This window comes from Syngnathoides biaculeatus, chromosome 19 (assembly GCF_019802595.1).
Source record: "Syngnathoides biaculeatus isolate LvHL_M chromosome 19, ASM1980259v1, whole genome shotgun sequence".
Taxonomy (NCBI): Eukaryota; Metazoa; Chordata; class Actinopteri; order Syngnathiformes; family Syngnathidae; genus Syngnathoides; species Syngnathoides biaculeatus.
Window position 1 is genome coordinate 6,735,198 of NC_084658.1, and position 16,969 is coordinate 6,752,166.

Genomic DNA, 16,969 nt, shown 5'->3' on the forward strand with positions numbered 1-16,969 from the left:
ACGTGGCATCCTACTGTCTGTCATCGTGTGTACAGCAACATGAGCGACATTTGCTCTCTCCCCTAGCACTAGAAGACCCCGCAGCAGGAAGTCCTCCAGTGGAGCAATTAAAGCCCAATTTCCAATCCAGATGCTCCTGATGCTAAAGCACATCCTCCTCCTCCTCCTCCTCCAACTCCTCCTCCCTAAATAGTCAGCAAGTGCAACAGTACTCACCCCCAGTTTCTTACTTCGTATCCTCACGTATCCCTGTTTCACTATGTCGTTAAAGTTGGACGCCATGGGTGGAGGGGGCCGCAGAGAAGAAATAAATCGACTCTTGTCTTTTGTCGGGTTTTGGTCGCTACGCGGAACGTCTCCCTCGAGGTTCTGTCCCCGAGACCTGCGGCAGGAGGAGGAGGAGGAGGAGGAGGAGGAGGCGGAGAAGCGAGCGGCGGGCAACCTGCTCCCGTGTCAGCGCGCAGGCTGCCGGGCTTCCGCGGCGCGGTCCATCCGGGGAAAGGCGGGGGGAGACGGGAGATACCATTTGACAGCTGATTCACAGGAGCAGGGGCGCCCGCGCGCCTCCTGGATCGCACCATCTGCGGCACAGAAGGGGTCAAGCCCGGGTCATAAATTAAGGTGCCGGGCTTAATTTTTGAATTATTAGTAGTTTAAATTGTATCATATACATCGGGGATTGTGTTGTCCTATACATTTATCCCTGATTACTGTTGTTGTTTTGCAATATTAAAATCTATCCAGCCATCCATTTTCCAAGCTACTTATCCTCACAAGGGTCGCAGGAGTGCTGGAGCCTATCCCAGTTTATCATCGGTCAGGAGGCAGGGAACACCCTGAACTGGAACATATTCTATATAGATAATGGTTGGGGGGAGGGGGATATTTTCCAGTGGTGTTGAACTGCAGAGCATCAAATTGATATTTTGATTAACTCGTTAACGTAGGCTACATAAAAGTTGCACGATACGAAATAAAAATAACTACTAGAATTACTGACCTGGGAATATTAAAGCAAATACTTTCGTCATCATGCTAAATTTTAGCCCGAACAGTGCAGTCAGTAAAACGTTCGGACGTACAGTACATGTACCTTCTGTAACATCTAATGCAACCTTTAAAGTCTTGTGTTTAAAGGGATTATGCAAATGTACAAGACAGAGTTGCAGCTAATTTGTACCATGCTTTGTACCTTGCCTCTCTTTTATTACTAGTATGAGTATGAATATCATTTCCATATTTTTGCCAGACAGCCTGCTAATAGGGAAATCCAATTTTAGAATGCATCTGTGTGTGTGTGTGCATGTGTGCATGAGCACAGTTTTTTTTTCATTTAGGGTGCCTTGAACTGATGTTGTTTGACCCCCCCCAAAAAAAAAAAAAAATAAAATAAAATAAAAGCAGCTACTCCTCTGCTGTATTAAATGATCACATAAACTGTGCGAGAACCATGACTGTAAAAAGCTGGGTGCGCGGCTTCTACGGGCACAGTACTGCGGACAAGCAATCAAAAAGCACTTAAAATAAATGCGCAGAAGACAAATTCGATGTCAGGCAAAGCAATAGGTGGAGTGAGAGGCTCCGTTTGTTGAATTATGGTCAGGGAATTTTCTTGGCATTGGACAGCAGATGGCTGAGCTACTGTGTATTGATATGACAGGCTGCCATTACTTATATAGATTAAAATGAAAAGAAGATAAATGGCTTATAGAATGGAGTAAGATAAGCAGCTGTCAGCTTGGATCAAACATCCGCTATTTACACTCTCAAATATTGCGGTAAGAAAGAGCCGTAGATGAAGGTAGCCACGGTTTTCCTTTTCCAAAAGAGGACCGTTATCCTGCAGCGCGCACATTTTCATTTATTCATGAGAAGGGGTCTCTGCTTTTCATTGAGGAGCACTATTCTGTCAAGTTTCCCAAGGTGAAACATTGCGTCTTTTTTTTTTCTTTTTTTCCCGTCATATTCACAAGGGTGCAGCAATCTGCCACCCATCCAACAAACAGCCTCTCTCTGATAGTCTGCAAGTCTCTTTGGAAGTGTCCTCAAACTTCAAAATGTGTCAAAGCTGTTTTGGCGCCGTAATCCTCTTTGTGTGATTGAACCATATTCCACTTCCGCCACCTCATCACACGTACCTCAAAGAAAACGACGTTGACGCTGCCGGTCGATTGCTTTTCCGCCCTTTGTGGTCGTTCCTGTTGCCAAAATGTGACTGACTGCTGATGTGGAGGATAAACACAACACTGTTATAATCAAACAATGCTTTGACCACAATATGAAAGAATATTTACAGCCTGAGGCCTGACCTAAACCCATTCTTAAATCTGTGGAATTTCCGACTCACTTACGATAACAAGCTAAAACAGTCCTACCCATCAAGACTCAATAACTGGATGTGTTTTAATGTGGTTAATGCATTGCATTAATTTCCCCTCTTTTCTTTTTCAACTGAAGACCAAAATCAAAAATTTGGAACCTTCTCAAAATCCAAACTTCCAAAAACATAAGAAGTAATAGCATATTATTGTTATCCTTAATATTATTTTGTCAGACGGCACAGTGGAGCACCTGGTAAACCGTTGACCTCACAGTTCTGAGGTCCCGGGTTCGATTCCGGAACCGCCTGTGTGGAGTTTGCCTGTTCTCCCCGTGCCTGCAATTTTCTTCACCACTTACACTCCGGTTTCCTCACACATTCCAAAAACATGCAACATTAATTGGACACTCTAAATTGCCGCTAGGTGTGATTGTGACTCCAGCTGTTTGTCTCCATATGCCCTGTGATTGGCTGGCAACCAAATCAGGGTGTACCCCGCCTCCTGTCCATTGACAGCTGGGATAGGCTCCAGCACTCGCCGTGACCCTCGTGATGATAAGTGGTGAGGAAAATTGATGGATGTGTGGATTATTATGTCACCAACGTTCCCTCTAAGCTGCACAATTGTGCACTTGTAGTACATACTCAACGCACATGAAAACCAATCCAACGCGGTCTCTAACAAGCTGCTGCTCTGCCACACCATGCCACACACTCTACTTCCTTGTTTACCTGACACCGCCCACCTACTGCTCTTAAAGGGGTGCACTCATAACCACAAACACTGCCCACCACCGGTGCTTTATTTAGAAATACAGTCTGGGCAACGTAGAGCAAAGACAAGTTAGACATGCCGCTTATGTTTACGATCGATAATAATGGCAAAAGTAAAAAAGAAAAAAAATAAATGCTGTAGCTTTAATAAATGTCGGAGTATGTGAATAATGATAATAATAATAATGAAGAAAAAGTGGTGAAACTGGATGAGATTTTCTCTTTTTTGAGTGAAAAAAAGGTCTGGTCTGAAGCCACAGAAAAAAGTACAGGATGAGATGGTGTATAACAGGGTGTCGAATTCATTTTTGTCACAGGCCGCATTGTAGTTACGATTTCCCTAAGAGGGCTGTTATGGCTGTGAAGCCATGAAAATCTTTCGCCTAATCATATTTACACGTGAAATTTATGAGCTAGTTTTGGAATCAGAAATCAAGGGGAATGGGCTTTTGAACACAATACTGCTTGCAATATCTCAACGTTATCATTTATGACATGACCATTTGAAATTTTGGGACAATTTACAACACAAATCACAGAAGTTGAAATTCATAAATTGCCTTCGCAGGCCACACAAAATCATGCGGCAGGCCAGATCTGGTCCCCTGTGGTGTGTAATGTTAAAATTCCACTTTGACGTAGCCTGTTAGAGGATGAAAGCAGACAATACAGTGCACAAAAAGCTAATTCTGTATTTTAAAAACAGGAGACCTCATAACATTCACCTTAAAACTGTTTGGTAGCATCATTTAGCTTTCAACAAGCGTTGCTAAAGATAATCTGCAAGCAATAATTCAGTTTTACACCAAGAAAACCAGACGGGTACGGAGGCCCTAAACAGACATTGGAGAGAAAAAGAACTAACTGGTTTCTCATTGTAATGAGTAACTAGTCCATTGGATGTGTGCGTGTATAAAACACCCTTATTCCTTATTCCAGAAGCTACCACTAGCAGGTAAATAAGGTACGACCCATAGGTAGCCGTTTTTGACTCTCTTTGTAATGAGACTTGCAATATAGCAAGGTGTTCAAATACTTATTTTCTTCACTGTAAATATATTATAAGTCCTACATGAACTTCCAAACGTTTGACTTTTGGGGCATTAAACTTTGGAGGTTTCACCGCAGTGGCTTTAGGCTTTCACGCCCTCCTCGACATGAAGTAAAAGGATTCTCTCACCATCCCCCCTCCCCGGTGAAGGACAGAGAGGCCCTCCAACCTATTTTTTTTCTTGAAATATTCCGTATGAAATAAATCACAAACATGCTACGAGTGGATCCTCTGAGAGTTCAGTCGACCTCAGCTGTTCCACATGGCAGACGTCCTTCGAGAAGTCATGACCAAGGACTCACTTTTCACAGAAATGTCCATATGTCTTTTTTTTTTTTTTTTAACTGCTCCAAGCTTTGACATCCAATCAAAGCCAATTCCCAATGTGCCTATTAACATATCAGGCTGATGGTTGTCGCTGTAAAAAGCTCAAGTACAGAACATTACAATCACTTAGGTTATGTAGAATTGTTCATTCACCTCTGGTGAAGAGCAAAAAAAAACATTTTTTTTTAAAATGCTGACCTGGCATCAAGATGCCTCCTCCCACCCACTCACTCCCCCGCTTATCTTTTTCTGTTCAATATTTAGCTGCTGGAGCTTGAATGTTTGCCAACTTATGCTGTAGAGAAAATTATAACACTTCACTTAACTATCATGGCAAAATCAAGAATGTTCTCAATTTTAATATATTGAATTAGTTAAACTTCATGGTGGGCATGAACAAGACCAGTTAATTGCATTTCATGGAGGGGTAGGGGGTTATTCAGGGGATCCATGAAATGTGAATTGCTGCTTTGCCCATATCGCCTCAAAAATAGCTGTATAAAGGACCTGCACTTTTGTGAAAACATTAATTATTGACAATATCATCATATAACTAGTGTATCAATAGCTCCAGGCTTGTTTAAAGTACCAGTTCTTGCCTCGGGTAGTTTTGGCAATACCAGGGTGACGCACATGTGCCTGTTTTGTTCATGACCTTGGAAAAGGTCTCGTTTCTTGTGAGCGAGTCTCACACATGTGACCTTGTTGCCAGCCATTCATGGATGTCAGGACCATATGCTGGACTGTGTGGCATATGTGCAACTCCACTACCTGGCCAGATGAACAGGGAGGGTATTGCTTCCACATAACTGGAGTGACATACAACGCTCCCTCTAATTTTTGACGTGTCTGCATAAACACGTTAAGCCCGTGAGCGCTCCCTTTGACCACTTTGAGCAACATCAGGCGTATGCACTGTGGTCAGATCAGTGTTATCCATTGAATTTACATGCCTCATTAAAAGATTCAAATTACAGCATTTACATTACCATCAGAAAATTTCAAGAACAATTTATTTGTGTTTTTGCAAACTTGCAGTGAAAATGTCAACAAACAAACAAAAACAAAAACACATTGCTAACCAAACTAAGCCAACTATTAACTGTAAATTTGAAATGTTGAATCCAACTTAGTTTCATTTATTTATTTTAAACCCACGATAATATCACCGTCTACGTATCTCCGAAACGGACATTGAAAAATAAACCTAACTGGTTTCTCATTGTCATGAGAAAGTTACTCATTGTAATGAGTAACTTTCTCATTGTAAAGAGTAACTTTCTCAATGTAATGAGTAAGGTACTCATTGTAACTCATGAGTAAGTTGCTCATTACAATGAGAGTCGAAAAACGGCTACCTATGGGTTGTAGCTTATTTACCTGCTTTGGGTAGCTTCCTGAATAAGGAATAAGAGTCTTTTATACATGCACACGTGCAATGGACTAGTTACTAATTACAATGAGAAACGTTCTTATTACAATGAGAAACTTTCTTATTGTAATGAGTAACTCATCGTAAGAATAATGAGTATGAGAAAGTTACTCATTACAATGAGAAAGTTACTCATGAGTAAGGTACTCATTGTAACTCATGAGCATCATGCATGAATATCAGTGCAAAACGTCATTATGTGTGGTGTCACATGACACATCAGCAAATTCTTGTGGGACAGACGTAGATATGAAACTCACTGGGCATAAAAGCACAGGTGTCAAGTAAGGAAGAACAAATATTTTGCTAGATTATGTGCGAATGTATTACATATTGACAAGATATTTCCAATCTTGATTTAAGATGTATTTGTTTGAGTACACACCTATCTAATTTGGAAGCGCCCCAAGCTGCAGATCAGTTATTGTTGTTTTTTAAATGTATTTATGCTGCTATGACACTGACTGGTAACCGAATTGTGCCTCTTGAAAGCAAACACTTGAACCACGTACCGGAATTTCTGGCCTCTAAGTCTTGACATTTTTCACATGCTTTCAACTCTGCAGTTTATGCGGTGATGGGGCTAATTTGTGCATTTTTTAACGATCGCAAGGGGGCGCTCTTGTGGGAAAGGTAAGAGTAAGACCCTCCATGATTTGTGCCAAGGAAGTGAACTTTACCAGTCCGGCCCTGTTAATGTTGCTCTAGCGTGTTACTGCTATGTCTCAGTGATTTTTTTACCAGTATGTTTTTTTTAACCGGCTCTCTTAGAGCGGCGATAGCATTAGCGTTATCGTGGTGCTTGTGTACCGTTTTTCTTTTGTAAATATCTCGTGTTTCAATGTGGGCACTTGCGGCTTTTACACAGCTGCGGCGTATGTATGTACCAAATGGTTTTTCCTTCACAAATGTACTGGGTGAGGCTTATAATCAGGTGCACTCTGTAGGCCTGGAATTACAGTAGTATAAATTCAGCCAAAATAACACTTTTTGTATACATTATAACTAACACTTAATTCCATTCAATACAGATTACATACACAAATACATTTACCAAACAAATACTAGGGTACATTTACAATTGAGTATTTATTTCCTAGATTGTCACGACAGTTCATGTTGTTATGCCGCATGAGGCGATCGTATCGCTTTGCAAACATTTTCATTACACGTGTCGACAATTAGGGATGCTAAAATGTGAATAAGTACATTCACTTGATATTTAATACAGATTTTAATGTTCCTCACAATTTGAGTTTGGAACAGATAATTGACTTGAATTTATTTTCCAACAGGAAGGGTTATTTCCAAATTAGAACAGCCTGGACAATAACCAGTGCCAGAAAACAAAAACATTTGTGCTTTTCCAGCAAAAGTTACAACATTTTCTACATCAGTGCTGCCCTGCCCATGCGCATTCCTTACATCATCTCAAATATTAAACATCAGCACTGACGTCAAGCCTGGTCAGCATATTACAGCTTTTAGTCGTTTTTGCAGGTTGTGCATGTTCTGTTTCGCCATTGTCATTTGCAACTGTGACCTTAGTATGGAATCTGTAAAATGATGCAGGTGTTTTTGCCGCTTTTGCTAACAATGCATAACTTTGATGCTAATCCAAATGAGGATACTTCTTCCTTCATGTAGTAGTGTAAGTAACCGATCTGCTTAATCTTTCCTTGCTTCACAATGAGGCCACTTACAAAAGAAAAGTCTATAGTAGCAAATAAGATACTGTTGTGGTTGTACTGTACATAGAAGTGAACCCTGTGTGAATTAGAAGTTGAATAGATACTTGCAAAGCAGAGCAGACCGAGAACCCTTGAATAGAGAAGTAAAAGAATCATTATCAGTAAGCGGATCCACTTCCTCGTGGTCTTTTGTGTCCTAAATTGGGGTCTGTTCAATGTCACACTTGTGAACCCAAGGCCGCTTCTCTCGAGACTTGTTCTGCTGCTTTTGCATTTCTCACAGAAAGAGCAGAACTCACCACACTCGTTCGTCGCCCATTTTGGGCAAAGTGTAAATAGCTTCCACTCCCCAGAGAGGGACGGGATGTTTTTCCCTTCAATTTCTCCCTCCTCCTGTTAACGTTAAAGTTTCATGGATGACCTGACAAATGAATTCATCAATGTTTTGGATCGGTGACGAGGTCAATTTTGTGACCACTGTGTTAACCTTCCGATGGTGAAACGGCTGATAGATTAAAGGACAGGTGTGCGAATGGTTGTCCATGTCTGTATGTGCCCTGTAACTGACTGGTGACCAGTTCAGAGTACAGTCCGCCTCTAACTTCTGCCTGAAGTCAGCTGGAAGACCCTCATCAGGATAATCGGTGCTGAGAATGGCTGGATGATCCGATAACTATAAATCAACAAAAGAGCATAACCAAAAGTGTGACTGGGCTATAATGGCGCAGTGGCGGAGTGACCCTGGATGCGGGAAAGCATACTCATTGTTATTGGACATTGTTTCTTGTGTTCTGGATCCTGCTTTCTTGGACTGTGTTGTCGTTCACAACTTTCGTTTATAGTAAAACCCACTGATCATCATGTGCTCATCTTGGAGTCCTGCATTTGGGTCCACCCGTGCATCGTTGGTTCATGATAGGACGAACTGGCCAGAACAGGACCCAGCAGGGAAGACGCGGTGTCGGAGGGGGCGCCACCTGCCTGAGGATCAACCATCTCCTATCCGCGCGGGCTTCATTCTGTCATCCTCTTCTACCTTGCCTCCCGCACCGCCGGTGTACAATGAGTGTGCTTTCTGCATCCAGGGTTACTCCGCCACTGCACCATTATAGCCTAGTCACGCTTTTGGTTCTGCTCTTTAGTTGAGTCTTATTTATGGGACATTGTTTCTTGTGTTTTGGATCCTACTTTCTTGGAGTGTGTTTTCGTGCACGATTTTCGTTTATAATAAAACCCACTGAACATCATGTCCTCGTCGTGGAGTCCTGCATCTGGGTCCGCCTGTGGACCGTTGGTTCGTGACAGCTTCCACTGGGTCTGTCTACTTCTTTGAATTTAGGCTTTGGATTTGATAGTTATTTGAACTTATTGTAATTGTTGTTTATAGTACACTTATTATCCTTGCTCAAGTATTACATTACGTTTGATTATTTTAAAAAAAGTTTGATTTCTTAATTTTTTGTTATATCTGCTCAAGGGTTCAAGATTCATTTGGTTTATGCCTCCCTAATGAAAATCCACGAGGGTCACAGGTGCTGGAACCAACATTCAAACCCCAAACCTCAGCACCGTGAGGTAATAACATTGTTTTAGTTGTATCATAAGTATATTGTTACATCTCCAATGTGAGGTCATTAATGTATAATTTTATAAGAAGTATAATATGTGATATAAAAACAAACTCTATACAATAGTCCAGTTTGATGTTGACCCAAATTAGCTGCAGCCTCATGAGAGTCCTCCTGTGCTGGGCCTTTATTCACCTCAACGAAAAAAAATGAGGAGAGGCCAAGCATGACTAACGTGTGCGCCCTGTAGAGGGCAATATTGTCTGCACTGATAGATGGAGTCGTTTGACAAGGCTGTTGAACATCTTAATATAGCTCCAGTATGGTAATGTGACCGCTGCACTGTATTGCGCTCGATATATTGTCACGAGGTGGAATGAGCTGCAATTGATATGATGTCACTTGAAAATAAAGTGGCCTTTTAGACAGCATGCTTTTTAATTTAATTTTTTTCCTCTTCTTCTTCTTCGCATTTGCTTTACTACATACATCATTATTATGACACTACTTGCATCATTGTGTCTAGCGCAGAGAGGGGAAATTGATACAGGTTTGTAAAGTGCCAATTTATTGTCTCCTTTGCCCAGACTGGTTCCTCAGAATTGAATATCGATGCCAGCGAGTCAATTTATTATTTATTTAATGTATTAGTCCCGCCTGGGAGAGCATTTGCTCTTCCATCCTTTTTCCATAATATTTCATAGCTACAAATGGGAACGAGGATCCATCTAAAGCAGCTTCCAAGGCAACCAAAAACTTTTAGGAGGCCATAAGAGGGCCTCTAAGTGGTCATGAAATCTACTTTTAATTGGTTTTGAACAGCCCTCGGGGTGCCTGGCTGCCGTTTTGGACATCATCCTGAGATTTACCTAAACACACTCTTGTGATGCTCTTGGCTTCTTATTTAATCTGACAGGTTTAATATAAAACAGGTGATACTTTTCTCTCGTGTGCGCTCTTCTTGGGGATTGGCAGAAGCGCACCACTCGAGCGCTCACCGTCCGGGTTTGGGACAAAGCAACTCTTTTACCTCCTGGGCCGGCCTCACAACGGTTCATGTGTGAGCATGGAAAAAAAAAAGAGTGGAACTGAAAGCACCTCTGTAAATACATAAAAGGTCAGCGATGACGTCAGACTATTTTTTTGTATTGCCGGTTGCAGCCGCTGTTTATATTTTGAACCCTGCGATCCGAGCACAAATATAATTTTACATTTGTGTCACAGAAAGGCATTCAACTGCAAATTTCTTGAAAAACATTGGTTAACTTACCTTTTCCCTTCTATGACAGTTATTTTGTCCAAATGGCAGTGCCTGTACAGTTAATAAAAGCTTTTGTGTGGCCAATAGAGGGAACAAATTAATTACTCCACAATATTTCCAATGGGAGGTTGTTGTTTAGAAATTACTTGGAAGTCAGCCAGCATCACGGAACAGATTGTGGTGATGTTGGATGTTCCACTGCACTGTTTAAGTAGAATGCTTGCATTGATGCTTACAAAAAATGTTTTGTTTTGTTTTTTAGGCATTGGGTGGATAGAACTTTTTGAATATCACTAACACAACAGCTTAATATCATGATTGGTATTGTTGGGAATGTTTATTTGTAGACAACTGTATTTCAAAAAGTCCGTCCAACGTCCATTTGTAGTTTTAATAGTAGCCCTTGTCCCACGTTCTTCAACTTGTTTTATGACTGACTACAATCGAGTAGCTGAACCCATTGGCCTGCCTGTTTATCAACAATACAGAACTTCAAACTGTTCTCCTTTTTGTCATGCTGAGCATCTTGCACACTACTCCACCCCCCCCCCTGCCCCTGAAATTTATTTTCCTTTCCTCAACAAACAAGAGCTTGTTCTGCACACAGTTCATCTGATTGTGCCAGAGATCAGACAGACCTCTTTGAAACCCGGCCCGTTTCCTCTGTTATCTTGGGCTTTGTGTGTTAAAGGTGGTGCCAGATTCCCGGGCTTCAGTATTGTTGTTATTTTATCGTCAACACAATCACAGCTGACCCACATCTGGAAGGATACACAGGAAGGTCCCGGCTCATTTGCGCAGCCAACTCAGAGAAACAAACCCTGTCGAAGTGAGGGTGCTTTGTAATATCGATCCAAACTTTTCAAGTTTCGTTTCAAGTGTGCTTACAGTGTAAGGTTTACAGTACACCCATGCACATATACAGTATGAATTAGTTATGACGTGTCGTTTAATGGGAATATGGGGATACAGCCAGACGCTGCTGCGGAGTATCAAAATGTTCACACGCTGCCAAATATCCATGTTGTACTGTATTATCATTGTGAGCAAAAGGTTGATGATTCAGTTGTGCAACAACTTTTAGTCTGCATGATTTGTGACTGCGGCCATGAAGTGTTGGAAGTGACACACAATGTGACTTTTAAACATTCAAGCAGCCACAATAATAGATTTAGAGTCACCTGCAAAGAATATTATTGCCATATGTTATACATTTGCTGGGCACACAGTTAGTTACAGTAAGCATACTGTTACTATTGCTATGCATCATACTTAAGGTCATTATAAGCATATTTAGTAATATGAGATGACAAACTATACAGTGGAACTTCTATGAATCCAAAAATCCAACACGTGCCTTTGTCCTGGCTGCGCAGTAGGGCAACAATCCATCCATCAGTCAATTTTCTGAGTCGCTTATCCTCATGAGGGTATAGGAGTGCTGGAGCCAATCGCAGCTATCTTTGGGCAGGAGGCAGGGTATGTCCACCACTGATTGCGAGCCAGTTGCAGGGCACACGTAGTCAGACAACAGCCGAACTCAGTCAATCATTCCTTGGGGCCATTTAGAGTGTGCAATTAATGCATGTTTTTTTGTGATGTAGAAGGAAACCGGAGTGACGGGAGAAGACCCACCCAGGCACAGGGAGAACATAAAACCTCCACATCGGCAGGGCCAGAATTTTAACCCGGTGCTCAGGACTGTGAGGACAATGCTCTACAGCTGCGCCACTGTGCTCGGGAATCAATCATTTGACAATATGATAACAAGAAAATTGACATTGTTGTCATTTTTGTCTGCTTAGATTTTTGAAAGTTTAGAATTTTAAAATGTGACTTAATATTGCCTGTGGAGTAATGTAGTACATTGTCCTATGACAGATTTATTTCAAGTACTTGACAATTCCAGTTTTTTTGGGTTGGATTTGTCTAAGATTTGTCTGAGGTTTGTTTAAAAGCATGGAAGCCTAAAAAAAAAAAAGTTAATAATTATATGAGTCACCTTGCCACTAGGGGGAAAAATGCTCTTTTTCTTCACTTTTTTCCCCTTCACCAAAGTACCCACTTCATCTTTGGGTAAACATATTCACAGTGTGGCTATGTGCATGTCATATTTCTACATCATGAGTTGCAAAAAAAAAAAAAAACTGACAAAGTTTATATTTTGTTCGTACGCCAAAGTAAAGATTTGACAAGAATGAAAACAGTCATTACCACTGGCAAGCGTAACTTCTCACAGAGGTGTTCCCTGAGGGCATCGCTACTATCTTATTCCCATCCAACCACCATGGCACCGACATAGCACATAAACAAACACGTGAGTATGTGAGAAGAGACCCATTCAACCCAATTAAAGGCAAATATACAACACTTGCACAAGTATACAGTGTGCACAAATGCCAAAGCACATACAAAGTCTTTTACCTCAAGGCTCTCACGCAGTCTGCTGCCATGCATCCTGCACAGCTTGCCAGACAGCAACAGCGGGGAGGTTATTAATGGCCACTCTTATTTTAAGCGACACTCTCAAAACAGTGGTGGCAACATGCGGATCCACCGCGAGCTGCGGGCTTGTCTTTCATCCCATCTGCCTTTCCCCAGTTCTAATGGGCCCGTGGTTGTGTCACTTGGAATCTAATGAATCCTTGCCCGTCCTTGCCCAGACGCGTCGTGATTATTCGAGGCGTGCCACGCGAGTCAGCGATTCTCCGGTTCCAGCTTCAGCGTTGCATGTGTTTTATGGATTCGAGGAGGTGGGAAATGTCTAGAATGGTAGTGAAGACTGGACTCAAAGAAGGCAGTGCCCCACCAGATTCAGCAGTCGGCGTTGTTGTTCCTCCTTTCCAAAGCATAGTGGTGATCAGAATCAGAGCAGAATGGTTTTAAAAAGGGGTGTAAAGCCTTTTAATGTGATTTCCATACACATGGCAAGGTGGAGTGACTGGTTAGAGCATCTGCCGTATCATTTTGACTACTGGTGTTTAAATCCTGGCCCTGTCTGTCTGGAATTTGCATGTTCTGCTTGCCAGCCAATCAGGGGGCACATTGAGACAGACAACATTCGCACTCACAATCACACTAAAAGGCAATTTAGAGTCTCCAATTAATGCATGTTTTGGACATGTGGGAGGAGACTGGAGTGCCTAGTGAAAACCCAAGCAGGCCTGGGGAGAGCATGCCAACTCTCCACAGGCAAGCCCGGGATTTGAACCCCGTCCTCAGAACTGTGAGGCCAACGCTCTGACCAGTTATTCCACCTTGCCTATATATACTTAGAGTGAAGAAAATAAGTATTTGAACACCCTGCTATATTGCAAGTTCTTGCACTTAGAAATCATGGAGGGCTCTGAAATGTTCATCGTAGGTGCATGCCCACTGTGAGAGAGATAATCTAAAAAGAGAAATCCAGAAATCACAATGTATGTTTTTTTTTAACGATTTATTTGTGTGATACAGCTACAAATAAGTATTTAAATACCTGTCTATCAGCAAGAATTCTAACCCTCAAAGATCTGTGAGTCTGCCTTTAAGAGTCCACCTCCACTCCATGTATTATCCTGAATCAGATGCACCTGTGTGAGGTCATTAGCTGCATAAAGACGCCTGTCCACCCCAAACAATCAGTAAGAATCAAACTTGTAACATGGCCAAGACCAAAGAGCTGTCCTAAGACACCAGAGACAAAATTGTACAACTCCATACGGCTGGAAAGGGCTACGGAGAATGGAAGAAGCGAAACATGAAGGTCAATCTCAATCAGAGTGGAGCCCCATGCAAGATATCACCTCGTGGGGTCTCAGTGATCCTTAGAAAGGTGAGGAATCAGCCCAGTACTACACGACAGGACTTGGTCAATGACCTGAAAAGAGCTGGGACCACCGTTTCCAAGGTGACTGTTGGTAATACACTAAAACGTTATGGCTTGAAATCATGCATGGCACGGAAGGTTCATCTGCTGAAACAAGCACATGTCGAGGCCCGTCTTAAGTTTGCCAATGACAATTTGGATGATACAGAGGCGTCATTGAAGAAGGTTTTGTGGTCAGATGAGACCAAAACTGAACTTTTTGGTCATAATTTCACTTACCGTGTTTTCAGGAAGATGAATGATGAGTTTCATCCCAACAACACCATCCCTACTGTGAAGTATGGGGGTAGTAACATCATGCTTTGGGGGTGTTTATCTGCACATGGGACAGGATGACTGCACTGTATTAAGAAGAGGATGACTGCGGCCATGTATTGTGAGATTTGGGGGAACAACCTCTTTCCCTCAGTCAGAGCATTGATGATGGGTCGTGGCTGGGTCTTTCAACATGACAATGACCCGAAGCACACAGCCAGGAAAACCAAGGAGTGGCTCCGTAAGATGCATATCAAGGTTCTGGCATGACCTGGCCATTCTCCAGACTTAAACCCAATAGAGAATATTTGGAGAGAGCTGAAACTCGGTGTTTCTCAGCGACACCCCAGAAACCTGTCTGATCTAGAGAAGATCTGTGTGGAGGAGTTGGCCAAAATACCTCCTGCAGTGTGCGCAAACCTGGTGAACAACTACAGGAAATGTTTGAGCTCTATAATTTCAAACAAAGGCCACTACCAAATATTCAGATTGGTGTTCTCAGGTGTTTAAATACTTATTTGCAGCTCCATCACACAAATATATGGTTAAAAAAATCAAACTTTGTCATTTCTGTATTTTTCTTTTTCGGTTATCTCTTACAGTAGACATGAACCTATGTTGAAAATTTCAGACCCCTCCATGATTTCTAAGTGGGAGAACTTGCAATATAGAAAGGGTGTTCTAATACTTATTTTCTTCACTGTAGTTATGAGTGTGGAGTGATTAAATTTAGAAAATGTATGTTGTCAAACAAACTCGGGTTGAAAAGTAATGTTGACGTACTTGAATGTAAGTTAGCCGAAATATAATGCAAAAAATATGGAAAATTACATTTTATGGAAAATTACATTTAATTGTTAGTCAAATCATTGCCATTGGATAGTAAGGTTTTATTCCAGCAACAGTTTGACACTGGCACAAAGTCCAATATTTCATATGGGAAGAATAGTTTTCAAAACTGATTAATTTTTTTTTTTTTTACTCACATACAATGTCATTGTCTATTGGGCAATAAAAACCCGTTTTATTTAGGCATTTTAAAAAAAATCCTCTCTGCCTTTGAATGTCCTTTTCATGTTCTCTAAACCTAACGTGCACCATCTACTGCCACACTCTCGTGGGAATATTGACACTGCTCTGATATCTTGTGAATGTATACACAGGCGGCTGATCAATCCACTCCACAACCTTTTCTTTACCACATCAAATATTTGTTCCAACCACTTCATTCAAGTAAATGAATGTGCGATACACACAGACATGCACAGCATCTTTTTAATTTTTTTTATTTGTGGTGGTGATGGCAAGGATGAGTTCTGCAAGTAGATGTCAAAAGTTGTCCAAAATTCTCATATGCATGCATAAATCGTAGCTGCATGTGTTCGGCAATGTTTTAGAGCATAATGAAGGAAAAGGGGCAACGTGGGGATTTTTTTGCATGAGAATTAGTCAGTCGTCATAAAAACCCACCAAGGTGACCATTCCAGTGACTCCCAGAAGATCTTCTATTTGACTGTATCCAATGGCTTGGAGCTAATGTGGAAGGACATATTGGCAACGCGCTCTTAGAGCAGATTTTCACCTTTGAAAGCATCATGATGAAGCTCACAATCTCAAGGAACAAGGACAACAGTTTGTGAACAGAGCCTTCTGTTTTTGATCATTAGTCAAAAACTAAGAGAGCATTTCCTTGGGGTGCGATAATGGGCAAACTAGAGTCAAATTTCAAACTCGTTATTTCATTTCAAGTACTTAGCTTTCACGTGTCTCATCCGCCCATCCATCCATTTTCTTAGCCGCTTATCCTCACAAGGGTCACGGGGAGTGCTGGAGCCTATCGCAGCTGTCATCGGGTAGGAGGCAGGGTACGCCCTCAACTGGTTGCCAGCCAATCGCAGGGCACATGGAGACTGACAACAGCCGCACTCACAATCACACCCAGGGGCAATTTAGAGTGTCCAAATAATGTTGCATGTTTTAGGGATGTGGGAGCAAACCGGTGAAAATCCACGCAGGCATGGGGAGAACATGCAAACTCCACACAGGTGGGTCCGGGATTGAATCCGGGACCTCAGAACTGTGAGCCCAGTGCATTCCAGCTGACCCACCCTGCCCCCACCCATGTATATATTTATTGAAATGTTTATTTTTCAACTAACTTTTGCTGACTTGTGGGCTTACTTTTTCTTTACTTTTCTTTTTCTTTACTTTTTTGCTCTCCATGGAATTTCCTGTTTTGCAAAATTGAAAAGGACTCGTGGTTAGCACTTCTGCATCTCAGTCAAGCGGTTCGGTGTTCAAATCTCAGCTCCAGCCAACCTGTGAGGAGTTTGCATGTTCTCCCTGAGCGTACTCCAAGTACTTCCTTCCTCCCGCATTTCCCAAAAAACATGTATGCTAGTTTAAATTGTGAATGATTGCT

At 41.8% G+C, this 16,969-nt stretch overlaps 1 protein-coding gene across 1 annotated transcript in view; it reads right to left on the bottom strand.

The window, feature by feature from the left end:
- The window catches only part of dok6 (docking protein 6), a 52,202-nt gene extending 49,982 nt beyond the window's left edge, over positions 1–2,220 (bottom strand). The window contains exons 1-2 of the mRNA XM_061805645.1: positions 2,139–2,220; positions 217–581 (exon numbers count right to left, since the gene is read on the bottom strand). Of these exons, the coding sequence (XP_061661629.1) occupies positions 217–282 (66 nt within the window). The 5' untranslated portion in view covers positions 283–581; positions 2,139–2,220. The remainder of the gene's footprint in view (positions 1–216; positions 582–2,138) is intronic.
- Between the last annotated feature and the right edge of the window lie 14,749 nt (positions 2,221–16,969).